The sequence below is a fragment of the Copidosoma floridanum genome, unplaced genomic scaffold (assembly GCF_036245765.1).
Source record: "Copidosoma floridanum isolate Cflo_tuat_1 unplaced genomic scaffold, Cflo_Japanese_pri ptg000019l, whole genome shotgun sequence".
Taxonomy (NCBI): domain Eukaryota; kingdom Metazoa; phylum Arthropoda; class Insecta; order Hymenoptera; family Encyrtidae; genus Copidosoma; species Copidosoma floridanum.
In genome coordinates this window covers 20,893,476-20,921,443 of record NW_028321896.1, presented here as the reverse complement: position 1 = coordinate 20,921,443, position 27,968 = coordinate 20,893,476, and the positions used below count along the sequence as shown (strand labels likewise).

The window sequence follows — 27,968 nt, the reverse complement described above, 5'->3', positions numbered from 1 at the left end:
AACGAGATTTAATTGCAATTACGACGACTCTCGTGATTGCATTTCAGCTGTATGGCAGTGCATTTATGTTTAATGAACTTATAAATATTTGCAGTTTTTTACTTAAATTGGATGCTCGTGCAGTGGTGGCAAACACTTTTCAAACTATCATTGTATTTTTTTCGTACATCAGTTCTCAGATTGTTATGTACATCTGCAATTGCTTGATTCAAATTAATGAAAAAGTTACGCAGACGAGAGATAAATATATTATTATCTACCACGAGGTTTGATGTTAATTAATTTTTTTGGACCCAACTTGGACCCACCCAGTACTATTAGTGTGTAAATTTGGTAAATTTTAAATCTTCAATTACACCGGCGTTCACATATAGTTATTGCTAATAATTTTTGTGTACGTGTGCGATAAAATACTTAATTGTGTTTGTTATTTTGTACTGATGATTTCAATTTAATTTTTTTTTTTTTAATGATAAGTAATAAAATATTTCAATACTAATTGTTCAACTGATACTGTTGTTTCATTATGTATGTAATATAATTAACACCGAATTGAAATATTTGTTTTGCTTTGGAGATAAGATTACTTAATTTACGTAATATTAAAAAAAAAAAAAAAAATAGAGATCGATAAATCGAGATTGTATGTAATGTTTGAAATTATCTACACATAAGTATTTTTATTTATACATTCAATGAAAATGAGCTTGAATAAAAAAAAAAAAAAAAAGAATCTTTTTTTCTATACTCGGAGGAGTATTTGTTCAAGTTTTACAATGCACATCCCGAGTTGATTCTTATGCATTTTACAGTGCATGATTAAATAATAAAACTCATGCATAAATGTCTATGTCATTCTATGTGTGTGCATACACTGTAATGTATCATTGCACGAGACGTATATTTAGCTGGGACTAAAAAAGTCCACCATCAGGTACTTACAAAACGAAACTTCCGTATTATAAATAGAGGCCAACATCGTTCAATGTATATATATATACTATTTAGGTTTCTATTTTTTATCGTTTTTTCATTCGTATCGCCGCTGGTCCTATTAAGTGTAGTGCCTTTTTTGTGTAGCTCATCCCAACAGATGTGTGAGATTTCAAGTGTGCGAGTGCGTGTATTTTTAAAATATATTTTGATGAAATAAAAATAAAATACTTGTCGATAAAAAGACGAGTGACCCACTCGATGTCATATCAGCGGCACAGATCTCCAAAAACATGTATATATATTTACGCACCCATCGTAGGTATATATTTATTATCTTGTTTAGAGGGATGTAGGTAGGTATATATACTGTATAACATTATATCGTAGGTATACGTGTGTCGAGTCGCGTTGTTCAATTTAGGTCCCAAAAATCTTTGTACTTGAGCAAAAGGTGTCATTACGAGCATATCGGCTACACACACATGATATATGTATACACGTGTGTGCATTATATTTATGCGCGATCGATGCCCGTAGCGTAGCGTGTGTGTGTATATACCTATACACAATGACAGTGTAGGCCCCGCAATGCCATCACCGGGTTGATTTACAAGTAAGACTCTGAAAATTCAAAATCAGAACCGGAAGCTCGTGATGAGCGAGTGTGTAAGGAAATGCCCCCACCGATAGCGCTGTCCGAGGTGCCCTCGCCGGTGACAAAGTCAGCTACGATCAGCGAGTCCTTGGGCAGGCTGCCGCCGCCGCTGCTACCCCCGCTGCCGCCCCTCAGCTTGTCGCGCTCCGCCAGCTTGGCCTTTACCTGTTTTATCTTGTCCTCCTTCTGCATCAATCAATTTGAAACGATTAATAATACATACCTATATGGATGTAGTATAGGTGAAATCAATAGTACATATAATATGTGTATTATACAGTATATATAAGCAACTCGCCTCCTGTATGAGCCTCTGGAGCTCGTCGTTCTCCTGGACGAGTTTCTGGTAGCGCTCCTCGTCCTCCTTGGACACGCCCATGTCGGGGTTGTACTTGGACTCGGCCTTGTCTTTGGGATGCCGTATGACCTCGATAACCTTGGGCACGAAAATGAGGGCCATGCTGAGGAAGCAGCAAAACACTATGGCCAGGGAGACAAAGACGAAGCTCGCGTCCTGCTGGCTGGCTATGACCATGGTCACGGGGGCGGTGATCAGGCAGAGGACGACGACGTTGTAGATCGACATGCCGACGTAGCGCGAGTCGTTGATCTGCTTGACTTTGATGCTACGCGTCTCGTAGGACAAAAAGAGCCCGAACATCAGGACGACCCCCTTGTAGCCGTACATCAGCCCCAACCAGATGTTGTTGTGCTCGCTCTCGCAGTGCTCGAGCTCGGGACGTATTCTCGCGTCGTCGTCACCCTGGGTGGACGGTTCCAGGGGGAACACCTCGATCGTCCGCTCCAGGGGATCCACGAATTGCCAGACCGCCAGTAGAATGACGTCGATCACCAGCAAGATCGCCACCATAGAGTACAACTTCCAGGGCTGGACCTTGTTTTGGATCGAGGATCCCTTTTGCTTCGACATGAACAGCTATTGGACAATCGTTATACTTATTCGTCATCATAAATACACACCTTGTTTTGTCGACAGCTCACCTTGGCGTGATCGGCTTTCGTCTTGGTGTGGAGTCGGTGGACCCGCCAGACTTTGCTGAACATCGCGCCAAAAGCCAGAGTGAAGCCCAGTGACAGGATCCACGCCCTGGCTTGGCACATGCGCGGGTACTCGGCGGGACTCATGAAGCGCCCGTCGACGCCCAGTAAAAACACCGACACGAAGCAAGCGATCACCCCAACCAGCATAATCGTGTTGCACACCGGGTGGGACGAAACGATCACCCTGCTCGGATCGATAAAATATGATGGGTGTTGGGTAATTATAATTTATGGATGGAGAGTTTGAGGGAAATGACGAGCAGACGAAACGAACCTGCGATGCCTGTTGCAGACGTTGAAGACGATGAGGCCGCAAGCGACGATGATGCCGATCACCGAGACGGCCCCCATGCCGACAAACAGCGGCAGGGCTACGGTACGTAGGACCTTTTTGACGATTGTCCTGTCCTGGGGCACCTTGCCACCGATCCAACGCTCGAGGTTGCGCCAGGTGAGATTGTCCATCTGCGTGTCGTAGTAGCCGAGCTTCACGTACTTACCCTCGATCACCTGCTCGATCTGGGTCAAGGCGATCCGATCACCTTGCGAGCTGAAGGCCACGTAGCCCTACGAGCATCAATATACCACGCCCGATCGATATACACATACCTACACAATATCCACATTAATATACTTGTTGTGTGCATATGTACCGAGATGCCGATAAATTGGGTCGAGTTGATGGCCGAGTATATCTCGTCCGCCGTCTCCTTGTCGTTGTACGTAAAGTTTTTCAAGCTCTTGCCCTGCTTGCTGAGTCGCTCCATGGTTTTGTTGAAAGCTTGAGAACACAAAAATTATACCCATACGCGTCGGGTTGTTTTAACTTATCGTTGTATAGTGCGCAACAAAGGAAAAAGAGAAAGAAAAAAAATGTATATATAGTTTGGTTACCTAGAGCGACGGACCACACGGCGTCGTAGGCGAGCGGGGCCTCCTGGTAGCCCTCGGGGTACCTGTTGTCGATGTCATAGCCCTCCTTCCTGAGGACGGTGTTGAGCCGTTGGCGAAAGTCCTCGGCTGTCATGCCGCTGATGGTCGTGTCGTTGTTCTGGTTCCACATGACGGCTTCCGTGGTGAGGTGGCCCTCGGCCGCTTGGCGCATCTGCTCCTTCGTGCAGCTGATGCCCTCCTTGTCGAGATTCATCTCGAACCTCGATTCATATAAAAATTGCAGCTCGCATCACAACACACAACGATCCATCCATCCATCCATCCATCATAATGGCTCACCAATTGTCCTCGTACCAGCCGATGAAGAACCAGACGTAGGTCTTGCCGTAGAGCGAGTTTTGGTAAATTTCGCACAAAACGCGCCGAGCGGCCACTACGTAGAACAGCCCGACGATTATCCGGGCGTCCTGCCTCCGCAGGTTCTTCACCGCGTCCGCCGGATCGGAGAGGAAGCTCTGGCGCGTCATTATCTCGATGCCGGCCTCCTTGCACCGAGCCTCCAGATCCTCCACGGTCTGTTTGGTGCACACAATTATCATACATATGTATGTATATATATGCACGTGACGAGGAAAATCGTTATTCATGTATTGTCCGCGTACCGATATAAACACCTCCTCGGCCTGTTGCAGGATGGCTATGCGCGACCAGCCGAACTTTTGCAACAGCTTGATCCTCGTTGGGTTGTGCACGGTCGCTGAGGGGTGGGTCCTGAAGAGGGTCGGGAAACGATTTCTGTCCGACAGTGCCGGCGAGGACGCACCGTAGCAGAGCTACCGATACATCATTTGTTTTTTTTTTAATCTCTCCTCGGAGGGAGTAAAGTACATGTACGTACCACGACGAGGTTCCACATTTTCGCGGCCTCGGCGACTGTCGTGCACACGGTGCTGCAGCCGGCCAGCAGCATCAACTTTTGCGGCGGGTTGTACAGCAAATTGTACATCACCGACGCCCCGAGGCCCGGCTCGCACTGCGGGCGTTAAATAACATTCATTAATTTTTTTTCAACTCTCTGCTTTAAATATATGTATGTATATGTTATATTATGTACCTCGCTATCGTTGGAGTGGAGTTTTAGGGTGAAGCCCGGCAGCAAATTTTTCTCCTTGTTCACATCCTCGAGGGCAAGATTTGCAGCTGGCATGCACGCCTGCACGAATAAACGTAGTATCATCATCATCATTTGAACACGCGAGATGTGTAAATTATGATTCATCGGTATGCTTGTAAGTACATGTAACATGTAAGAAAAAAAAAAAAAAAAAAAAAAAAAAAATAGGCACAGATATATTAAGATGGTAATACGTGTAAAAACGCACCTGGCCGCCCTGCCAGCCACCCTCGCCCGCAATCGGGAAGATCCCGCCAATGTGCAGGACGTTGTCGTCCCTGCTCGACACCGACTTCCCGCCAAGGGCGAGGCCCCCGAGCCACAGCAACAAACCAACTATCGTCCCCGGCATCGCGTTCGCCTCCTCAAAACTGACCCTTTAGCTTCTTCCGCCCGTTCCTCTCTCTCTCACTGTCGCGTACGTGAAAAGCATCAGCTCCGAGCCCCGGCTGCCCCTATCGAAGCGCGGCTCTTCCGGGCGAGTCGCCGCGGCAACTGGTGCCCGTTGGCAGTCATGCTCGGTGGGGCCCACTACCCGACGATCACCAGCTGAAGGGGAGAGGTTGTCGAGGCCAGCTTCGCCACGGCCGAGCCCGAGGTGGTGGCGATCGAAACACCACCGACTGTCCCCCTCTCGTCGCAACCCCTGCTCTCTATACGTCTGAGCTTTGCTGCACAGGGACTGCAGGCGAGCTTCTCTAAGGGGCAGGGAAGGGGGAAAAAAGCTCGTTCGAGGCGCGCGCACCGGTTATACCACCTACCGATCAATATATCACCCTCCAAGGGGCCCCACGAGACTTTCTCCGTGACGTCGTATGTGGTATCTTTTGCAAAACGTATACAGATGTGGGTGAGAATGTCCTCATGGTCATCACTTGTGTATGTATCTTTTTTTTTTTTTTTTTTTTTTTTATCAGTGGATAGAGAGCCCCTCGTGGATTATGGAACGTAAAATCTTACCTGCTATGAATTGACAGGGTCTCGAGAGCTTTTTGGAGATTCTGGAATGGCGAGAATTACACCACTGTGGCAAATTTTAATCAGGCTTTTATTCGAAAGATGAAAACTGCACTTTGATTTTTTTTTTTTTTTTCGCCTCTTTTTCTATCATTGCAGTTTTGCGGTTTTGGGGAAAATCTTTTGTGCTTTTTTGATTTCAGTTCTTTTGTTGACAAATTCTGAAGAAAAAAAAAAAAAAAAAAAACATTACATTGATGAAATGCCATTGTACGCAGACAACAACTTGTTTAGGAAAAAGTGTCAAAGATGATCGGTTGGTTTGATATAATGAGATACTGACCATCTACGCGATGAAGCAACAAATACCAAGGTTTTAGGTAAGTATTGAAAAAAAAAAAAACAAATTTTTGTTTGACGAGAGTGGCTTTCAATTTTCCTAAATATTTTTTTCATCGACTTACTCCATACACACAGCCGTTTGTCTTACATTTACATGAGCATATTGTGTTTTTCATACAGTTTTCACGGTCTTTATAGTTAATATTTTTAGCTACTTTTAAAGAAAGAAAAATGTGTAAATGGTTTTTTTTTCACACACCTGCCTAATCAAACGAAGCAGCTGTCGGGGTATAAAGTGTTAAACTCAAAGCCTATATGGTATTCAATAATGTATTGTAATTGGTCCTTCATAGAAAAGTCTATCTTTTTGTCAAATAAGCATTTAATCGTTACGCTACATTACACTATATTTAACTTATGGCGCCATTTGGCGCTTTCGTTTGCGCGTGCGCTGTCTAAAATATATAGAGACACCCACACATCTCCAACTCGAAAAGCAGAGGTAGAAGCTGTCTGCTCTGTTTTGTTTGTGCATCATGTTTTGACAGTAATTTTGTAGATATAAAGGCATTTTTAGATATCGTAAGTATAATTTTTGCACAAAAATGTCGAGTCAGCGCATTCTTCCCCAGAGCCAAGAGGCTCTTCTAAAATCCTACACGACAAGACTGAAAGACGACGTGAAATCGATGCTCGAAAACTTTGAAGGTAATTTTTCTAACCTACCATTGGTCCCTTCGCCAAGCGTTTTTTTGCCATTGAAACCACTTGTTTGCCTTTTTTTTTGCAGAAATAGTAAAACTGGCCAAAGGCGAGAACGACTCGCAGCTGTCCCGGATGACCCAGTGCGAGCAGGACACCTACGAGATGCAGGTACGCGCGGCGAACATGGTCAGAGCTGGTGAATCGCTGATGAAGCTCGTGTCCGACATCAAGCAATTCCTGATCCTAAACGACTTTCCATCCGTTAACGAAGCCATAACGCAAAATAGCAAACTCTTTAGGGCAAAACAGGCAGAATGTGATCAAAAGTTGGCTTCGCTGCGAGACGACATGGCCACGGATCTCTTTGACCTCGAGGAGGAGTACTACAACTCGATATTCAAGTGACTAATGAACTCCAATGTGCGTGTATGTGTTTTGCTCACTCATTTACTTGTTTTGTGATACAAGGGCTTGAATTTTTCCAAGTGGAAAGACAATGATGTTAGGGTATTAGTGCTGATTTGTGATTTTCATCATCATCTCTGTAACATTAAGATTCAATCCAAACTTACTTTACACGTATTTTAAAATAAATTGTTACATTTTGTAAATACATGGCCTTTTCAAGTATTTATACCTTTAGATCGTTTCAACTTTTAGTACCTTCCTGATGAATAGATTTATACTTATTTTTTTTTAGGGTATAATTAAAAAAGTGTTATGACGTGTTACTTAATAATTATTGTTTATTTTCCATAAGCTACGGGCATGATTACAACTTACGAATAATTTTAATACTAGGTAGTAATTGATTCTTATATTATTAAAATGATAATGATAATGATAATGACAATGACAATTACAACTACAACCACAACAATGATGAATGATACTACTGAATGAGATGGTTTAATCATTTACAAAAATTCTCGAAAAATTTTGTATTTGAGGAATGAAAATGTTTATTTGCCTCTACATTTACTTCTTCATAGAGAATTATGTTTATCAATTACGTAGAATAGACTACTTTTAAAGTTAGCATATTTATGTAGGCATAAATATTTACAATCACTGAAAAATATCATTCGAATAAATAGTTTGGCCGACCATTATTAAGATTGAAACACGAAAAAAGTTTAATTTGTCTGAAGTATACAACGCGATAAAATTCGTAATATGTAGTAATTGAGTAACTTTTACTCGTGATATAATTTTTTGAACAATCTCAATGAGAAAGTAACATGGCAAACATCAGGCAGTGTTTTCGTTTCTGCTTTCCGTGATTCTCATGATTTTCGAAATAATTTCGTTACACAATCTCACTCTTACATTTTAGCGTTCAAAAAAAAAAAATTTATCACAATACAAGACACTAATGCCATGACACGATTACTACTGACATACAAGACAAAGAAATTTTCGTGACATCACAATAATTTATTACAACGCAAAATTACGATTAAATGCATCATAACTTACATAATTATGATAATTAATGACCATAAGGACCACAAGGCGATATTTTGACGAATTCTACGTATAAATGAAAACTTTCAATACTGTACCTACAATAATATGATCAGTCCATGATCTCGTAATAAGTTAAAAATTACGTGCATCACTCGCTTTAATGGCGCCACTTGCATTTTTGCATAACATTCGATGGCATGTGTCTCTTTATCAAACAAAAAAAAAGTTACAACTAAACAGAAGCAAAACAATAGGGGCAAGACAGTATCCTTGAAATTGAAAAATCTTAGAGTTTAGTGACAAAAAATTAATCGTTTTGTTACATAAACCAATTAATTTTGAACTTTTCAAGGACTTTCAACATATATGTACAATATTCAATGTGCTTAAAATTAACAAATAGATGTAACAAGTTAAAATTATTCAAGTTCATTATCACCAGCTTGCATCAGAATGCAACAGATTGTTAAATTAGTTCTACGACATGCAGTGTGGCAATAACTTTCAAAATAAATCGTTTCGGACAAAAAATAACATATAGAAGAATAACGATTAAAATATACGAAAGTGCACAATTCGTATCTTGACGTATTTAATCGTGTCGATTGTTTGATAACTGACGAAAAAATGCAAAGAAAACAAAAAACATACAAATAACTAATGTATGATTTTTCTTTTCTGACGATCAACATCACTTGATGCGAGCGAAGAATGCTCTGCAAGCATCGAATATTCATCGAATGTACAAATCTACAATTTTTTCTCATACAAACGGAGGTTCACTATACCTATACACGAACTATTATTATAAGTAAACTCGATTTCTCGTTGATTATTTGTCTCCGCTTAAATTCATTTGTTTTTCAGAGTCATTGGATGAATAATATATTTTAAGTTACGTTTCCGAACGAAAACGCTAACCTCAGCAATTTAATTATCATCAATACGTTTAAAATCTATGTGTGACCTCTTACTAGATGTAGTACATAATTTATAAAGCATTTCCTAACTTAAATTAATCTCAAAAAGTTTCAAAATGTATATAAGTTATCACTTGCAATTACCGTATTGTGTTTTATCCCTACATTTTTTGTCCTCATGCGCAAATGGTCATTGAAAAAGAGAAAGGAAAAAAAAAAAATAAAATAGACGAGCCAAGCTGTCTCTGACCTTTCATTACTGGAAGATAGGATATAATTCAATTAAGGGTCGCGCGCTCGCAAGTTAATACAGTACACTTTCGCAAGTCTTACGCTCGCTTTTGGCAGTTTTACGAGGAATTCGTCTTCTTATACATTTTTTCTCCTTATTCATTTATTTTTCATCATTATTCTAAACACACGTATAAATCAATAAGTAAATGCTCGATAGTAATAATGGAATGCAACGAGTCCGGTCTCCACGAAAAATTCCTTCCTTTTTTTTTTGTTCATCGCACGCGCGTCACCCTATCTCGCGCGCTCAATCTGTCGCTCCGCGATCCCATGCACCGTTTAACGGAGCCACGGAACGCGCTTCTCTCAGTTCGTTCGCCCCGACCCGGCGACTATATGTCTTACTTTCTCTCTCGCTTTCTTTCTGTTTGTATATACGTACAATAAACTTTGTAAAAAAATGTTTCCTAATTTTACAAAAAAAAAAAAAAAAAAAAAAAAAAAAAAATCACGGCTCACAAATTATTTTGAGCTGAATCGCGTGCTAGCTAGCCCTAGTACAGCATGTCCGCGGCCGTCTCCTGTCCCCAAGTGCCGGGGTCTTGCGATGGCTTCAGGTAGTCAACCTCATCGTCGACGCTCTGCTGGTGTGGTGTCGGCGCGTTGGTTGTCTGCGGCGAGGCCAGCGTAGACACGCTCGCTCGCGTGATGCCGAGCTCGAAGCCCTCCGAAGCCAGGTCGACTTTGCTCGGAGTATAGCTCGCCAGGCCTCCTCCGCCTACGCTTCAAGTAATTCAATAATCGTAAGAAATCGTTTATCAAGCACAGGTAAGCATCGTGCATGCGGGTTAATGGGAATGTATATTAACATCGATACGCAAAATGGTAATCCCGTGAAAACGGGACCTGCTCGTTATCGGGTTGATTCAACTATAATGGGTAGTGCTGTGTACTCTCGTTGTACGTCACAAATAGCGTTAAATCCATCCAGAGATTGTCGGCAATTTTTCTACGCCATTTTCATAAAGACGCTCGCATTGTCTCGCGCTCTCCACAATTGCCATGTAATGGGACGAAAATGAGCATAAATGCGTGAAACGACTCTTTCCGGAAGTTGTTTGATTCAAGAAAAAAAAAAAAAAAGAAAAGTAGCAAGTAGAGCACGCATTAAATTTCGACAGATTTTACAGTGGTATAGGTGGATGCACGTGGCAGTAACAATTTTCAGAAAAGAAAAAAAGTGCCAACGAACCGTCATCGCGAGAGAGCAATACACCTAACGAGGTGCGAGCAATTAGGAAGACGGGCGGTCCGGCCGTATAATTAATAATTGACGAGGAAGTGCTGCAAACAGCGACGGGAGCGAGCGAATCGCAGTTGAAAAATCTCCGACGCAGAGCCATGTGAACTTGACTCGTCTTACCGTCAGCAATGACGCCGCGTACTTGGTATGGATATATATATTATATACACATCAGCCAAGTACACTCGAGACGGCGCGAGCGAGGAAAAAAAAGGCTCGTCGAGCGATACGGCACAAACACGAGAGCATGATGTTTTGTAACAACATCAAGTGGGCATGGGTCCCGAGCAACGGGTGTATAGGTATATATACTCAATACATGGATAGGTGTATAGAGATAGGAAATTCTTGGGTTTTTTTTTTTTCCTCCGATGTGCAGCACTCACCGAGTAGAGAGGGCAAAGTACCGCTCGGCCGAGCAGCTCCCGATGCCGCCGCCGCTACGTCCTCGGAAGCGGAAGTCTCGGCGTCCGCGTTGCTGCCTCCGCTGCTACTGTTGCTCCCGCCCGTGACGCCCTCGGCCTCGAGCATCGAGGTCTCGCTCGGGTACTCGAAGGTACGCGTCGCCATGTCGTCGAATTGGATCCGATGCTGAAAAACGTCAGAACAACACCTCATCAGTTATACTTGTATAATTATCGTCGATAGTATAGGTATATTTATTTATACATCCTGCCCCTGGCGCTACAACAATACACATCACGTTTAGATGTTTGTGGGGTATACCGCCGATCTCGTACATACCGATCCTCCTCCACTCCTCTTTTTCAAACGGCTCGCCTGATCATCGCTTGCTTTTACAGTTTGATCACCTGCTGGCTATACCGATCGTAGCATTTTTTTTTTTTTTTTTTTTTCCCGGCATAGATATCGCCCGATTTTCATAAATTACGGCTTTCGAAAAAAACAAGTAAGTACGAGTCGCCGAGATGAAAGGGTAACCCACATACACAATCATCCCGAATTCCGAGCGATAAATCTACACCTATATCTCTCTCTCTCTCTCCCTCTCGATTTGGAAAAAGACAAAAAATATTGCCGTCGAAATACCAGCGAGATTGAAATCTTTTCCCGAGGTTGATCCGAATTATGGGAATCGAACGCGTTACATGCCACACCGAGGCACGTGTGTTACAATGGGGTGCGAGTGAGAAAAAGGCATATTGGCCGTGAGAGCCAAAAAAGAGGCCCATTCTTTTATTATCCGTATAATAAAGTCACACGGGTTTTCGGCAACGCAGGCAAGCAAGAAGGAGATCGGACGGTAGCGTCCTACTGGTCGTTCGTTCCCCTTTTTGTTTTACCTGGTACGTAAAATATACATGTGGGGGAGGGGGGGGGGCACAGGTGCGCGCGTGGGCGAAGGTCGAATGTCAGTGAAAGTGGGCGGCGGGGAGGGAGATTGATTTGTCGCGCGCATCGCTCCTCCTCCCCTTTTTTATGATTATTTATTAAACACGAGCGCGCGTGAGTATAACGTACAAGCGTACGTGCGCGCGTGCTTGAAATATTATAACAATAGGCGTCACGTTACACAGCTATAACTTGATATACATATATCTCTCGACTGATGTAACGTTACGTGATGCACGAGCTTCAACCTCCGCGTTCACGATGCACGCGCACCGAGCTCGTGTTGTATTATATTTTATCGGTACGTAACGCGTGCGGGGAGTCGCCAACGAGCCGCTATGGGGTGGAAGATATAAAAAAATGCCTAGACTATAGTTAGTACTCCATAGGATAGGTAATGTAGGCTATATAGACTGAAAAATCTGTCGTAAAGTTGGGCAACGCGCGCCGCTGGCCAGAAGAGTTTAATCGTTTTGTTGGTATAACTGTTTCGGGACTGAAGCTTAAATGAGCGCCCCGACCGAGTTGGTACTAGTAGCAGTATTTGTTAATTCGGCAGTGCCATCACCTAATATACGGAATCCACAGAATCGGGGTTTCAATTTCGTGACGGTGCAGCTTATGAATTTTCCACTACCTCCGATGATTTTGTTTACACCAAAGTACGTAATTTTGGTAAACCTATATCTTCATACATATAGAAATATAGCAATAGAGAGAGAGAGAGAGAAAAAATAAAATGAAAAGCTTTTTCGACACTCGGATATTTTATTTTACGGCCAATCAAATATTAAAACACCCGCAGCGCACTCATACCCCATAGTCCTATATATATATATGCCGGAGAGAGGCGCATAAGGGGTATATATAAATTCCCGACTAGGTAAGTATATGCATGCCGCATTTTACTGCGATACACTCTGCCGTATAACGCACCTACATAGGTACATACGGTCTCTGTTCTAAAAGTTGCTCAACTTGGGAAATTCGTACCCACATACTAACGATTTTCCATTTTGAAAAGTAAGCAGCAATTCAAAAGCAAAGGAGAAAACAAGATCAACACAACAACCGCACACGAGTCATACGCGTTGCGTTATCATTTGGTTTCGCAACGGAGAGTCGCACCATTGTAAACTACGAGGGGGAATCATTGTCCCGGCGATGATGAGGCGTATGTATACATTGTTTACGCTAGACCCGACAATCGTGAAAATGCGAAAAATGTCCCCGGTACAATTATATAAAGAATTAATATACTTACATGATGTATCTCGATTTAAGTGCGGGAGGGAGAAAGAACGGAACATAAGTATACGTAATCGCCATAAGATATAACATGGCAACTGTATAATAATCCAACATAAGGTAGACATATAATTTACCCGGTGCTATTAAAAAAAAAAAAAAAAAGAAAGAAAAGCCCACGTTCAGGTTTAATATAAAACACTGGACTTGCACACTTGCAACGAGCGTGTGTATATTATTATGTGTGTATTGTGTGTGCAGGGGCGATTAACAATTAGCGGTAGTACCGCGGCGGCGGCGTTTGAGCACTGCGCGAGCGCTAACAGTATCGCTTATTATTTCAAGCAGAATGAGAGTTGCACGCATACACCCGTTAATCGCCGAGGCAGGCGCCGCGGTGGTGTACAACAACGGCTCGTGTCTTTTCTTCCTCTTTTTTTTTTTTTTCCCACTTCCCTCTTTGGCTGCAGGATCATGATGACGATGATGATACCTGCGTAACTCTTGATTCCATATGGATGTGCGCACTTCTTTTGTCGAGTACCACCGAGTGCTTGTACGAAGAAACGCTCCTATGTGGTGTATATATAGTGTACGGGTACACGTGACTCGAGGAGGAAGGAAGAGAGCAGCCGAGGATGGTATACCGCGAAATAAAAGGGGACGCCCGGTCCTTCCTCCCATTCTCTGGCTTTTTTTTTTTTTATTCTCCGTGCGATGTCGAAGGGGAGTCCCGAGGAGAAAAATCGATACGCGAAAGACACCCCCCAACGCCGTTGTGTACGCCGCTCGAGTCGGGAACCCCCAAAGTTGAATCCGAGGCTTCTTTTGTTCGGCTCGCGGGAGCTACCGACTCGATGACGATACAACTCGAGGCACCGTATATTTTACTGGTATCGTAATTTCCCCCCCCCCCTTCCAATGATACACATCTTTTGAACTCAAATTGATTACTCATTCGGAAATAAAGAGTAAGTGTGCCATCGATAAGAACTGTACAGGTTGACTCGAATTTTGGACGTAAGTAAGTAGGTCTCCGTAGCGAGTGTTATTTTGAAATCGCGGAAATCATTTGATACATCGTATATATAGAGGTAAGATCGATCGATCGATACCAGGTCTGATGATAGCTGAAGCTACATACGAACGGGTTGCTTTATCACTCGCTCCTTTTACTCGATTGCGATGCGTCGCCCGGTGGAAAAAAAAAAAAAAAAAAAAAATCATTAGTACCTCGAGTGTTGGGCAATGTTGTCGACGACCTTGCCGTGCAATGGACGGCGACATATAAGACGCGCATAAAAGGAGAGACAACGCCAGAGCAGAGCACATTTATTTGAGTGGAGAGAGCTGCAGCGCGCGAGTGTCGTAAGGACTCTGTCTTGCACATTAGGCCGACCGACATCCTTGCCACGTGCACGTGTATGGTTATATCGGAGAAAAAAAAAGTTTGGGCTCTGCGCAGTTTCGCTTCCTTTGCTCCTCGGCAGCCGGTGTGTATTAGATTATAGATGTTGCCGGAGGGGGAAATCGGCGAGGGGGTCCGAGGGAGTGCGACGAATCGCGTTGTCGGTGCCCTTCGTTTTTCTTCTTTTGCCTCGCGCGGAATTTGCTTGGTACCGTTACCAGCCGATACATTTTTCATCGCCAAACGAGCCACAATAAATTACACGCCGTCTCGTATTTTCCGATAAATTGTTCGCGCGCTGATCGTTTTTGTTTGTTCTTTTAATTTTTGTTGGAAAAGAAAGAAATAATTTTTACTTTCAAGGTGCACCTAAGGGCTTTTTTATTTTATTACGGTCACTATACGTGTGTTGACATAAATAAACCTAATACACTCCGTAGTAGTATAATCACGTGATAAAATTCAATAAAAGTTTTGGATAACAGATAAGAAACGCTTCCAACTAATAGGCATCCAGTTTATTCTTTTGAAATTTCTCTTAGTCTCGCTCAATTAAACAGTTTACTTTAATTACGTACAAGCATTAATTATCACTATGTTTTTCGACAGCTCAAGTTTATCGTACGATAAAAACAGTTTTTTCTCGGACATTTCACAAAATCATTAAACATTTCGAGGGAAAAATACCACTTGGTATCACAGATATTCTATATTATATAGTTTCATTGACGCAACTTTTTAATTTTTTACTAATTTATTTTAAAATACAATTAAAACTAATTTTGTGATAATTCAATAACGATGGCTGATTATGACTTTCCTAATATGAAAATACACAGAAAAACTAATTAAAGTTTTTAAAAAGTTCAATACATCGATTTTTATTTAATTGTAACAACTGTATGAACGAAAGACTAATATCAATTAATTTTTATCTTTTTTTTTTTTTTAATGAAATTATCTTGTGATAACATTAATTTTTAAAGATATTATATTCTTAGTAAATATTTGATGATAAAACTAGACTTTGTCACATTCAGTTCAAAATTCAATTTTCTATTTTGCAATACTATAGCGCGATAATACTTGAGCGCATATTGTACATGTATTGTCGATTTCGGGTGATGACACTAAAAAATAAGTATCATACAGGTATTCAAGAGGTCGATGTCACATGTACAAAGTTTAATGCCACTTATTCTATATATTATTCTCTACACCCGTGAAACATTCCCTAATGTGCTTTAAAATAATTTTTTCTCAAATCTTTTATTATAAAAGTATACAGTAAACCATTCACATGAGAATACCCAAGGAGTGACTAGAAAAAATTGTGCTCATTGTTAAGCCACGAGCGAAAGCCGATACGACGACAAAACAGGCAATTTTTCACGAATCCTCGCAAATCGGTAAAATTACTCCTAATGGAAATAGGTACTGGACGAACTAGGCGTACAAATCGCTGGAGCATCGGTGACGAAGCCAATTTCTCCCATCAACTTTCAGTTCGCGGAGTCGGCAGCTCAACATCCATTTGGTTTCGGGAGGATTAAAAATTCCCGTCGTCAAATGGCAAAAAGGTAACTATATGTATTATGGCTGATGGACAAAGAGGCCGCGAAAAAGAAGTAAAAAAGAGAGAGAGAGAGCACTCGAGCGCACAAAGAAGAGAGGAGGCTACGTGGGGTGTAGGCACAATAGGGTACGGGCGAAAAACAGGAAATAAAGAGAGCATAACGAATGGTATATACGGCGATCCCTTTGCCCACATCGGCGGACAGCTCTGAGAACTGACCCAAACTCTGATCCCATACTGCGGATGCGGTGCGCATTGTACCCACAAGCAGTGTACAAAGTGCTCGTGCCAAAAGCCATTTTCTCCGGAGACCTAAATTTAATCCTTTGATTAAAATAATTTTTTTTGCCAAGCTGTTGGTCCCGTTTCGAACTATCCGCGGAGAAAGTGCATCGGAAGTAAACGATGGACAATTTTCAAAATCGATGAAAAGCTCGAGTTACGAGGCTTGGTTTATGCATTTCCGTATCGACTTTCATAGCACCAACAACCTGCGCAACACTAAAAAAAAAAAACAAAAAAACAACTTTTGTACGATGATTTTATCCGTATTGTATATTACACCTATAAACAAATGCACGACGCGAGGGCAGGCTTCCTCGATTCGACCAGTAAATCGCAAAATCCTGGTTTCTCCCTCTGGAGTATATATATTATAGGGAGAGAGAGATGATGGACAACATCAAAACTCGGACAGGCGAAACGGATGATCGACGAGCACTCATTCGGCCATCCACGTCCGCTCGACTGTGACGGGCGCTTTTCATTTTCGCTTGAGCTATACATATATATGCATGCATGTGGGAAAACAACCAGCGAATTTTTCCCGCGACCCGTGCGCACTTTGTTTCGCGCTTTTGTGCAAATATGTGTATAAAAAGTATACGTACACGGGGCCGGTTTGCGGGTCTTATGCGTAAAATCGTGCGAAAGGCTTTTTATTTACTCGCAGCGCGAAAGCGAGGTCGCGCGTTGGTTTTTCCCGATGCGCGCGTTACATTACCCGCTCGATAGATTTCCGAGAATTCGTCGCTTCGAACCGTCACATTAGGTTTTCTAAAATATCAAGCGTGGCTTCTTTGTAATCGTGCAAAGGTGTATAAGTATACCTACGAAGATTGCATATTTTCACCCATTGGCTTTTCCAACCCGATTCCTCCTCCGCACTTGCCATTTAAACTCACGACTATACCTGAAAAAATCATTTTCTAATTTTTGTTTTCAATCGAACGATCCAAGTTGGGTATCCGGGGAAAAACAAAAAAATTGGCGAAATCGCCCGTGACCAAAACCCATGTCTACAAGGAGCTATTATTATTATTACCTATTGAACTTACTGTTGAGCATACAAGTGCAGGTGGCGTGTTTGCACAAAATTAAAGATCCCTATGGTATATGTTGGTGTTGATGCTGACAAAAAAAGGGTAAATGCAAAAGTATACAAGTGCACATCGCCCACCTTGTGGTTTCGCGGTGATCTGGATAGGTTGCTGCGCCCGTTGATGAGGATATTGTCGTTGCAGAAGGCGACGTCGCACGGGGAGGGCGGTCCAGCCGAGTACTCCGTGTCCGAGTCGTCGGTCAGCTGGATGCAATCGATGTTCGACACGATAACGCTGCTGTCGACGGACTGGTACAACTGCTGCTGCTGCTGCTGTTGTTGCTGCAATCATATTCAATATAAAGCATTATAATATTTATATATACGTGACGTACAATTTTTTTTTTAACCTCTTGCTTGATTAATTTCATCTATTATCTCTCATTTTGCGATTTTATTCTTCATAATGCTGTTTACTCTTAGAAAAATTCTAGTCACATTAAAACAGAGTCGGGTATAAAGGGACATACATATTACGTGGAGGCAAAAGACAATTTACTGAGGAAAGGCGAATATGTGTGTGTATAAATGTGCACACGTGTGTTGGTACACTCTTATTTGAGTGTGCACGGGAAAACACGATACACCTTATAAGACACACGGTGGCAATGAACTTGCGAGGACAGCAAAATAATCGGCCAGCACCGCATGCAGAGTAAGACCTAAGTACAATAGTGAACCAGAAGGAAATTCTCACGAGTTCTCAGGTCTCATTCTATGAATGTATAGATGTTTGCTCTCTCTCTCTCTTTCTCGTAATACGTATATTTTACCCTAAATAAGTATACCTGGCAACATTTTACTCTAATTCGAATTGTCCTTAACTTCACGCAATTTCTCCAAGATAGACTGCTAGTGGCGTTTCGTGCAGTTTGTGCCCAAAGTTCGAATGGCGTCATTCCTTACGAGTCGTACTTTGCGCCTTTGGGCGGAAAAGCAATTGGGGCTCGGAAGTTTTCGACACATAAAGAAGTTCCGTTACTTAATTTACTACTTCGATGATCCATGCTTTCATGTTATATACGGAAAAATGGATGGGCAATATATGACGGTTCCGGCTTAAGCTCTCAAACCCCAAGTTTCAAAAGCAAAACGTGACCATTTGTCATTCACGTACTCACGTCATATTTTACTTGAAATTGAAGGTAATAACCAACTAGTTAGTCACAACCTCTAATGGTCAATTTGTTTAAAATTTAAAAATATTAAACGTTGTTGTTTTGGTTTAAAAGTTAAAGAATAAACAACTGAATATGAATTGTTAATATTTTTTTCAACAACCGAATGTTACGGTACGTAAATGATAAAATCGTGATGTGAAAAAAATGGTCACAAAGAATCAAACTTCCGGCTGAAAACGAAATTTTTTTTTTTCCTCTTCATGTGTAGGTACTATATACAAGTAAGTAATATGCGAGGTGCACGACTGTCGACAAAATATAACACCAGCCCTGCACGGACCCGGTCATCTTGCTCTGCTCGGTTTTTACGGTCCCTCCATACCATCATGCTGTAAGTCCCACACACGCACATCATAGGTGTATATATATTCATAAATAAGCATCCAGTTTCGCCTCTCTCTCTCTCCCGTGCATTCAGCTCTCTTTCTCTCTCTTGGCTCCGCTTCCTGTCCATTTTATAAGTACATTGTACCACGTTCCCTATATACCTACTATTTTTCTTATCGGCTTCCGCCGACCGCAACAGCCTCCACAGCTGTCGTTGGTTCTCTCTCTACGTATTGCATTTAACTTATCATCTCTGATGCGCCCTTCTACAATATACACCATATGGGTACACTACGCCGCATACCTGTATACGCATATTATGTTATATACATATTTATGTGTAACTCATTACGCGCAGCGCGCAAGCTCTCATCCTTCCTTCCATATAATTCCCTCTTTCTCAAGATTTTCGTAATACTCGATACACCGCTAGCTGAACGAGAGATCGCTCCATTTACGATTCGATGAGTTACCATATAGGCGAAACTGTTAACAGACAAAACTGGATTTCGATACGCGCTGGCGAAGTCTCTCTCTCTCTCTCCTCCGTTATTTATACATATTTACAAGAGTTAAGCAGCATAGCTGTACTCGTACATGTATACGTCTAAATTATGCACGACGCGATGGAGAGGCTTTTTTTTCTTTTTTTTTTTTTTTTTTTTCGTTTCGAGAAGCCTGTCGGGAAGAATTTTCTCTCGATTCCGCTTCACAGAAGTTTCATGACGGACACCAACGCGCGTGCATACGTTGTGCGAGGCTTTTTTTTTTTTTTTTTTTTTCTTATCGGCCGTCAAGATATTCGACACGATAATCGTACGTATTTCATTCGATACACGCTTTTGGACTACATAGTTTTGTTTTGGACTATTTTTAAAGTCTCGGCCGAAAACTCGATTACATTTAATATATATATACATACATACCCACAAACGATCGAGTTGCTATATCGCACGTAAATGTATATGTGTATATATATCACATGAGATATCGGGTTGTTGGAATGAAAATGTTTTGAACTTTGATATTTGAAAGGTATATTTGCATTGATGGATTTTTTACTTCGTGGCACAACAAATGTGTTTTCGAATGTTTTTTTTTTTTTTTTCTGTACAAAAGATAGTGTTAGGATTGCCAACGAAGTCGCTTTTTTGACCAAAATACCTTTATGGAGCTTTTAGAACTCATCGACTAGTATACCTATAGTCGTTAAATCTAGAGCCCCAAACGACCATAAACATTGACTTTTTTTTTTTTCTCTCTTAAGTATGAAAATGGTAATTCTCGAGGATAATCGTCCCATTGAAATGAAGTCTCACAACGACATTATATTAAATTGTTTTCCTTTCTCCGAGACAAAGAAGTCCAGGTGAGTTTACTTTATAATACCCATATTCGTTATTGGACTGCTCGGGTCAACAATTATCATCGAGTAAAATAGAGAGAGTCGCGGTACGAATTTTATTAATGTGAAATAGCGCGTTTTTTCAGCTCCATTGTTAGGACGGTTATTTGTACTACGACACTTCCTGACTCCAAGCGTTGAATTTTGCATATACACTACACGTGTAACCATTTTTGTAAAGCAACATGTCGAGCACCTTCTACATTTTTTGTTGCTCAATGATCCTTCGCTTACTCGATAAGATATCCAAAAGTGTTGATTCGATATACCCATCACGTATAGAGAGAGAGAGAGGGAGGCGATTAGTGATAAACTATATAACCGCGTACCGCTCGTCGACGACGTAAGATGACTCAGTCGTAATCCATACAATTCTGTAATGAGCTTATCACCCGTTGTATCATAATCGATTTTCGGGAGCTTTCTCACCGATAGCGTTTAAATGCCTTGGCTAAACAAGACGAGCCGAGCCAAGTATAGTTACATCTCGCGACAAACACATACACACGAGCATCGAATCAAATAGGCGTGCGAATGACAAAGAGCCGCGAAATGTGAATACATCAACAGCGGCGACCTGCCGAGGAAACACAATACCCATACAGGCAAAAGCTCGGCTATCGGTATCGGCTTACGTGCCGCCTCGAGTTTTTTTTTTTCCTCTAAATTGATATCCTATCTTCGATTACTCATCGATAGTCACCGCAAGCGGAGGCCGAACGCAGCTGCGGCTAAATGCGCACAACGTGTACCTATACTCTTCTATGTGTATATGCGTAGCTTGAAAATTATTTATCGCTGCCGATTTCCCTGCCGCGCGTGTACTTGTACACGACCCGATATTACAGCGACTTTCTCCGCAATGCGGTTGAACAGCACAATTTTTGTTCTCGGTAAATTTAAATAAGTTGTACGACGACGCGCCCATTGGGTCTATTTTCCCCATCAGCAAAAATATAATTATTCTCTCGGAGAGCACTGCAAGCGCGTGCAGCACAGGTGGGAGCTTTGGTGGTACAGTCGGCCAACATGGGCTTTGTGTCTGGAGCTGAAGAAACGAGTCTACTTTTTTTTTTCCCCCCGTGTACACCTCATACAAGTATACTCGTAAGTATAAGTATATCGCGCGCTTAGGTATAACGAGTCTGAGAACAACTCGGATTCCACAAAATACGCGCACGTATATGTACAGCCACTTGAGCTGGTTGAACTGCATCCATGCATTGTTTGCAACTTTTTTTCTCCCCCGTGAGGGAAAAAAGAGATACTCCGTGCTCTATAAATATAGTACAACCTAATATTTTAACACGAGCTTCGGCGCGCCATTGACAAATCGCGCATTAAAATATTTTCACGTTTACGTTCCCATGCACCGATCCAGCGCCTGTATGTGCCTCTCTCGCGTCTATACCTACCCTGCACTTGTACCGCATGGTGTTGCAACATTATGCCGAGGTAAACGCTAATATCGATATTAATAATAATCTTGTTTAATGAGCCGCGGTAAAAGATACGCAAATAAATAAAGTGCCCGCTGTACTTACCAAGTGTTATTACGTGAATCGGAGTACTTATCGGAGCTTTGCAAAACGAGTGAGACGCATTACTCGAGCGGAAAAAAGAGTCGAGGGAGGGGAGGGAGTGTAAATTTTTCGTACGAGCCGGCTTTTGTTAAACTCTCCGTTTAACGACCCTTCAAAGGATTCGTTCTCGGTCGACAACGGCGGCAATGGTGCTGGCGAAAGGGCTCGTCAAGCAGGAAACGCAAAATAAACAATCACGCGCGCGCACAAAGGTATAGAAGAGAGAGAGAGAGAGGGAAGTTGGGGAATAACGAGCGAGCGAGCCAATGGGCAATAAAATATAACGGGCGTTAAAGTAAAACGAGAACGATTTTGAAAGGCGCGCGCTTGAGTAACACCGTCTTTTTGGGACCCGCTCCTTTTCTCTTCGCGAAATGGCTTTTCAAACGCTCGCCTCCTCTCGTGTTCGAGAGCCAACTAATTTTCACAACGTGCCCACCCGAGAGAGATAGATATATGCACTTGGCCGAGGATGGCAATTTGAAGAAAAGAAGCGGTCGTGACGCGAACCGATGGCGGAAGTAAATGCAAAGTCTCGGCATACCTACCTGCACCGGGGGGAGGGAGAAACTTCTCGTGTAGGGAAAACACAAAAAATTCACCACTACCCGCTACAACCGCTGCTGCTTCTCGGCAAACGAGTTTTCGTTCGAGCTGCCGTTGTGGTTCGTGCCGGTTCAATCGGAGGGGCCGATTTCTCTCCCCGTCATCTCGGATATTTTTGGCGATCGTTCGGTTATGCCTACGGTTTCCGATGCAGCCATGCTACCGAATGTAATATTCATTATAGCAATGAAAGGATCGGAGCACGATATTTAACTCGTACGAAAAAAAAACGCGCGCCTCGACGAAAGACTAGCGTCTATACAGCTATTATCCTTTTTTTTTTTCTTGTGCCAGTCTCAACGTCAAGAATTGACAATATCATTCAATTTTTCCAAACTGCAGTATATAGAGGTATACTCATTTGATATTATGCAAGTCTGCTTTTTTACCAGCAGGAAAACTACGACGACGCACTCGACCCAAAGGTCGCACGACAACTTGCGAATGCAAAAAGAAAAAAAAAAAACAACCAATTAATCATGGGTATATGGAGGGTAACGAGGTATTGATTAGATAAGTAACGAGAGAATGGTATCCCGTGGATGTATGTACATGTACAAACACATCAGCTGCCGAGCGAGAGAGCCGAGCCGAGAACGGTGTATATACAGGTGTGAGAGTATATATTATAATATTGTATATGTTCCTAGGGACACACAGGCATCGGGGCTGTGGAGTGCAGGTTCCGCGTATATAAAGCCGACGTGCTACTTTCCTCGCAAGCAGTGTCAACAAATTGTAAACCGTGTCGCGGAACGAGCTTATCCGTTCCATCGGTGCGAATCTTCGCTCGTAAAATTAATTTAGGACTCTTTCCGCCACAGCTGAGCTCCTGACCGTACGGATTCCACGGTAAACCGCTACTCCGTTATTATACGCATTGCCGTGTAAAGAAAAAAAAAAATTTTTTTTTAAATACTCGGGTTCATCCCTAACAAGTGCAAAATTCAGAGACCATGTCGTTTTTTATATAGAGCAACGCAAATATAATTACCCTTGGCTTCTCGCGTTTCCTCTTGATGATCAAGCCGTCGTTCTCTATGTAGTCCGGCACGTCCTTTCTGTTGCTAAAGTTGAATACCATCGTGTTGTTGGCCTGGTTCCACGGCTTCGAGTCCCACAGACCGGCGCTCGAGTTGTTGTTGCTGTTGTTGTTCTTCTTGCCCGAAGGTTGAATTTCCTCGGCACTTTTCAAACTCACCACCACTTTCGTAGGTTGCTGCTGCTGCTGTTCTATGCTCTTCACGCGGTTTATCAAATTCTTCTCGATCTCCCTGTTGCTGAGATTTTGCTGGGGCAACTGGGTCTTGGTCGACACGAGCGGCCGTATGATGCCTATCTGCTTTTGAGGGGGTGAGTTTGACTCAGGCTTCTGGCTCCTTATGGTTTTCGATTCGTTGCCTTGCGAGAAAGTCGTCGTCGTCGTCGATTTTATGAGGCTCAGGCTCGAGATCGCCCCGATGGGCTTTGTTTCAGCGCCATCCTTCGGGGGATCTTCTTTGAAGATCGCTTTGTCGTCAGCCTCTGCTCTGACGGGCGATTCGAGGGACGTCGTCGAGTTCAACTCGGACAAGCTGGACGTACTCGGACTTTCCGCGGAAGGTGATTTTAGCCTGGCGCAGCACTCGACTAGCTTGGGTGACGCGAGCTCGCACTCGAAGGAGGCCTCCACCGATTCATTGGGAGTGGACGCCACCGGTCTGGGCAGGTAACTTTTTATGGATGGACTGTCATTGAAACTGAACTGCACTGTCATGCCTGCCTTGCTTATGTTGTCGAGAGCGGACTTTGACACTGTTCTGGGACTGTCGACCACCTCGACCACCTCGTCGAAACTCTCAACCAGAAGAGTTGAGTCCAAGGATGAAGCCGAGTCACTTAACTTTGCCACATCACTCGTGTTTACTGTCTCCATGCTGTTTTGATTATTTAATTCTAACACTGTCTCTTTTACCTGCTCCTCGGAAGGCTCGTCCTTGTTCTGCTCAAAGTCTATTTTGGGCACTTCAGAAGACAGGGGTGATGACAACTTGGACTGCTCGTACTTACTCGTCAGTGGAGTAGAATTTGACTTTTGTACAAATATGGAAGGCTGCTTGGCGTTGGCTTCTGTCCTTGGAGACAACGGAGATTGAAGCTTTGGCGGTGTGGTCCTTGGTGATGGAATTGGTGGCATGTTACCAGTGGGCGACGATTTAAGATCTAGAGAAGACACTTTTGCCCTTACTGCTGAAGGCTCTGGGCTTGGTATTGGCGAAAACCTTACTTTACTTGGTTCCGGAGAAGACGACGGAGAGTAAGACCTTTCGATCTGCTGGAATTTACTGACCACCAGAGAAACCGACGAAATTATGGGTTCCGTTACGACGCCATCGTTGTGATAAGACTCTTGACTATTTTGCTCTATCAACTCTGCGGTGGGCTTTCTTGTGAGTATTATCTTACGTGGTGAAGTCGTGAGTTTCGCGTTGCCATTGACAAAGGGCTTGGGCTGTAGGGGTGGCTTTGGAATGATTTTCTTTTGGTTTTGGGCCTTGAAAGTGTCATTTATAGTCTTGAAGGTGGCAATTTTAACAGCAACTTCACCCTTTGGCTTTAACTTTTTCACTGATGAACTTTCAAAAATGCGCATAGTAGTTTTGACTAGATCCGGTGGTGGTCTCTCCGTTTCAGCCAACACGGGCTTTATTCTCTTGGGCTTGTTGACAGGTTTCAGTCTATCCTTGTCCAAAAGACGATTCTCAATTTTAACAGTGGTCCTGTCCACCAGGATTATGTGATCGTTCTCCTGCTTGAAAACATTGGACAACACGAGCTTATTGGTTTGCTGATTCTGGTGGTTCTCCTCGGTGGAAGAGTTGCACCTCATTAGGGTCTCCACGCTTCTGGCCCTCTTCATGGTTTCGTTGCCCCTGGCCGCGTTTCTGTACCTCTCGACCTTGGCAGCTGTCCCCGTGACGTTCTTTTTGGCGTACCTCCTGGTCTTTTCCGCTGACTCGTCCTTGTGGTCGAGCAGATCCTCGAGACTGGCCGCCCTCCTGAACGCCTGGACGCTCGCTCTGTTTTTGTTCATCTCCTTGAGCGTCATGTTGAGGTACTTGCTCCTAAGCTTGTCTACAATACCTGGGCCATACTGGAGCTCCTCGGAGCTGTCGCTCTCGCCGTCGTCCTGATGGTGGTGGTGGCGGTGATGCTGCTGCTTGGCTATCTTGGCGAGCTCGACGATGTCGAGCATTTCTTTGCCCGGCCGGCACTTGGGCCTCCCGTTAAGCTCGTCTGCCTCGACGACGATGGCTGCCAGCGGAGCCGTGTCTGGCGCTTCGAAGCGCATTGTTGGGCTGGTTGGTGTTGTTGTTGTTGTTGTTGTTGATACTACTGTCACTGTTGCGGGGGTCGAACAGGAGCAATATCTAGCGTCTAACAGCGTCGTGGCATCGTCGCCCGAGCTCGCTACGGCAACTGTATTTCTGACGCAGGTGCAGCTGTTAACAACGTCGGAGCTACTGGCTAAGCCGACCCCACCATGAGTCCCGCACTGATTAACTGCTGCCACTACTACTGCCGCCGCTGCTGTTGCGGCATCGCTGCTATCGATAGCAGTAGCGGTAGTGGTGGAAGTGGAGGTGGTAAAGTTGGACGTCGACCTGGTGGCGGTAACAAGCTTGCCGGCTTGATGTTGTTGCTGCTGACGGCGGCGCTGGATCAATTCGAGCTTCCACTGGGGCACCTCGGGGCTCGACGCCGAAGCCAAGTTGCCAAAATCAAAGGAATTGCCAGTGGTGGAACTGTGACAGGAGTTGGTCAGCTGCTGCAGCGTCGAGGCTACTGCTGCTGCGTTGCTGGTGCTACTGGCGCCGCTGGAAGCCATCTTCTCGAGCGGGAGGCAAGCGGCGGAGCGCGCGAAGGAGCCTCTCCCTTTCTCTCCTTTCTCTGCCCCTCTCCGTGCGCAAAGTCGTGATCACCAGCTCTCTCTGCTCCGAGTGAAAGAGAGAGACAGAGCCCACCGCTCCTCTCCTCTCCACGGGCGGCGAGCAGGGGTATATATCAACGAGTTGCGTCTCTTTTGCTCTCTTTCTGTCCCTCGCCGTACAGGTATATTGTGCCAAGTATGGATGTGTGTGTTATACATACGACACAAAAACACGCAGGTTTTAGGTAGGTGTACTTGCTCCAGCTTCAAAGAGTCAGGAAAAATGTCAGCAGCTCCAAAAACGCAAACATGCCTGAAACCACACATTTTTTATTTCAATAAAATTTGACATTTTAGGTACGTATTGCATAGGAACAACTTGAGTAGATAGATTATGGAATAATGGACACACAAACAAACACATGCACTTGGAAAATGACAGGCATCAAGAGCAGGCGACGCTGTCCAAGTGTATAAAAGAGCAAGTACGCGGCATGCCTCGTTTCAATGTGCCAGATGATGTATTTTACACCTGGAGGTCTCTGCCGGTGGATAATATATAAATATTTTCAGCATCTGCCCATATCTTTTGACTTATTCAATCATTACACACACACACACACACAACAACTAACTAGATTAACGAGAGCCGAAGTGTCAGTACCTACATTAGATTTAAGATTCGTTTTTTTATTCCGTAAGTATGTACCTACTTCATAGACATGTAAGTACAATAATAGGCGGCCACCGACTGACTGCTGTGCTGCTGTTTGGCTCTGGCTCTCTATAGCTGGCGTCGTCTTCTTGTTCAGGGCTTCGGCGACTGCTACATACACTATACTTGTAGACTTTCCTGCGTGTAACATTATCTTATCCGTATATAATTACACGCGCACTTGAACTTGCTAATTGTTGTTGACATTTGAGACGCTACGTTATACATGTACATATATGTCCACGCACGCCGCGTCGGCTGCACCGCTGCAGTCGTATAGCAACAACAGCGGCCGCACTGGTCCATATACACACACTCTGACGCTTCTCTCTCGTCCGCCACAGCATCCGCAATTTCCTTCCCCGAGCTCACATGCCGTCTCTCTCTCTTTTGCTCCTGCGCGGTATATATTAACTAACTATTGTTTACCATAATGTTGTACTTAGCTTATACATAATTATACCGCAATACAATATTAGTACCTATATAGCTTATGCAATTTTTATATGTTAAATGTTATGTACCTATACTCATATAGATACTTGCTCGAAGAAAAAGAGCCACACGACTTTCGGACATATACTTTACAGGGTGATGCACCGGTTATGCCTAGTATATCCATG

At 43.3% G+C, this 27,968-nt stretch overlaps 3 protein-coding genes across 5 annotated transcripts; 1 reads left to right on the top strand and 2 right to left on the bottom strand.

Moving 5' to 3' along the window:
- Positions 1 to 1,543: 1,543 nt before the first annotated feature.
- GABA-B-R1 (gamma-aminobutyric acid type B receptor subunit 1) lies at positions 1,544 to 5,242 on the bottom strand. Its single transcript, XM_014358829.2, has 11 exons — positions 4,930 to 5,242; positions 4,662 to 4,760; positions 4,446 to 4,580; positions 4,210 to 4,380; positions 3,887 to 4,122; positions 3,548 to 3,807; positions 3,307 to 3,434; positions 2,928 to 3,220; positions 2,594 to 2,837; positions 1,890 to 2,528; positions 1,544 to 1,777 (listed from the first exon to the last, which is right to left on the bottom strand). The coding sequence occupies exons 1-11, from the start codon at positions 5,071 to 5,073 to the stop codon at positions 1,544 to 1,546; spliced, it is 2,583 nt and encodes an 860-aa protein (XP_014214315.2). The 5' UTR covers positions 5,074 to 5,242.
- A 1,295-nt stretch (positions 5,243 to 6,537) lies between these two features.
- LOC106643649 (Mediator complex subunit 22) lies at positions 6,538 to 7,299 on the top strand. Its single transcript, XM_014358864.2, has 2 exons — positions 6,538 to 6,728; positions 6,811 to 7,299. Exons 1-2 carry the CDS (start codon positions 6,626 to 6,628, stop codon positions 7,128 to 7,130), a joined length of 423 nt encoding a protein of 140 aa, XP_014214350.1. The 5' UTR covers positions 6,538 to 6,625; the 3' UTR covers positions 7,131 to 7,299.
- Positions 7,300 to 7,394: 95 nt separating this feature from the next.
- bif (protein phosphatase 1-binding protein bifocal) lies at positions 7,395 to 27,372 on the bottom strand. Of its 3 annotated transcripts, XM_089593264.1 has the most exons (6): positions 27,344 to 27,372; positions 26,556 to 26,943; positions 23,715 to 26,447; positions 17,697 to 17,900; positions 11,039 to 11,243; positions 7,395 to 10,127 (listed from the first exon to the last, which is right to left on the bottom strand). In XM_089593264.1, exons 2-6 carry the CDS (start codon positions 26,586 to 26,588, stop codon positions 9,904 to 9,906), a joined length of 3,399 nt encoding a protein of 1,132 aa, XP_089449390.1. In that variant the 5' UTR covers positions 26,589 to 26,943; positions 27,344 to 27,372; the 3' UTR covers positions 7,395 to 9,903. The 3 variants fall into 3 exon arrangements, with proteins under 3 accessions (XP_089449390.1, XP_089449389.1, XP_089449391.1); XM_089593263.1 differs by having other exon boundaries at positions 23,715 to 26,943; XM_089593265.1 differs by having other exon boundaries at positions 10,066 to 10,132; positions 23,715 to 26,943.
- Between the last annotated feature and the right edge of the window lie 596 nt (positions 27,373 to 27,968).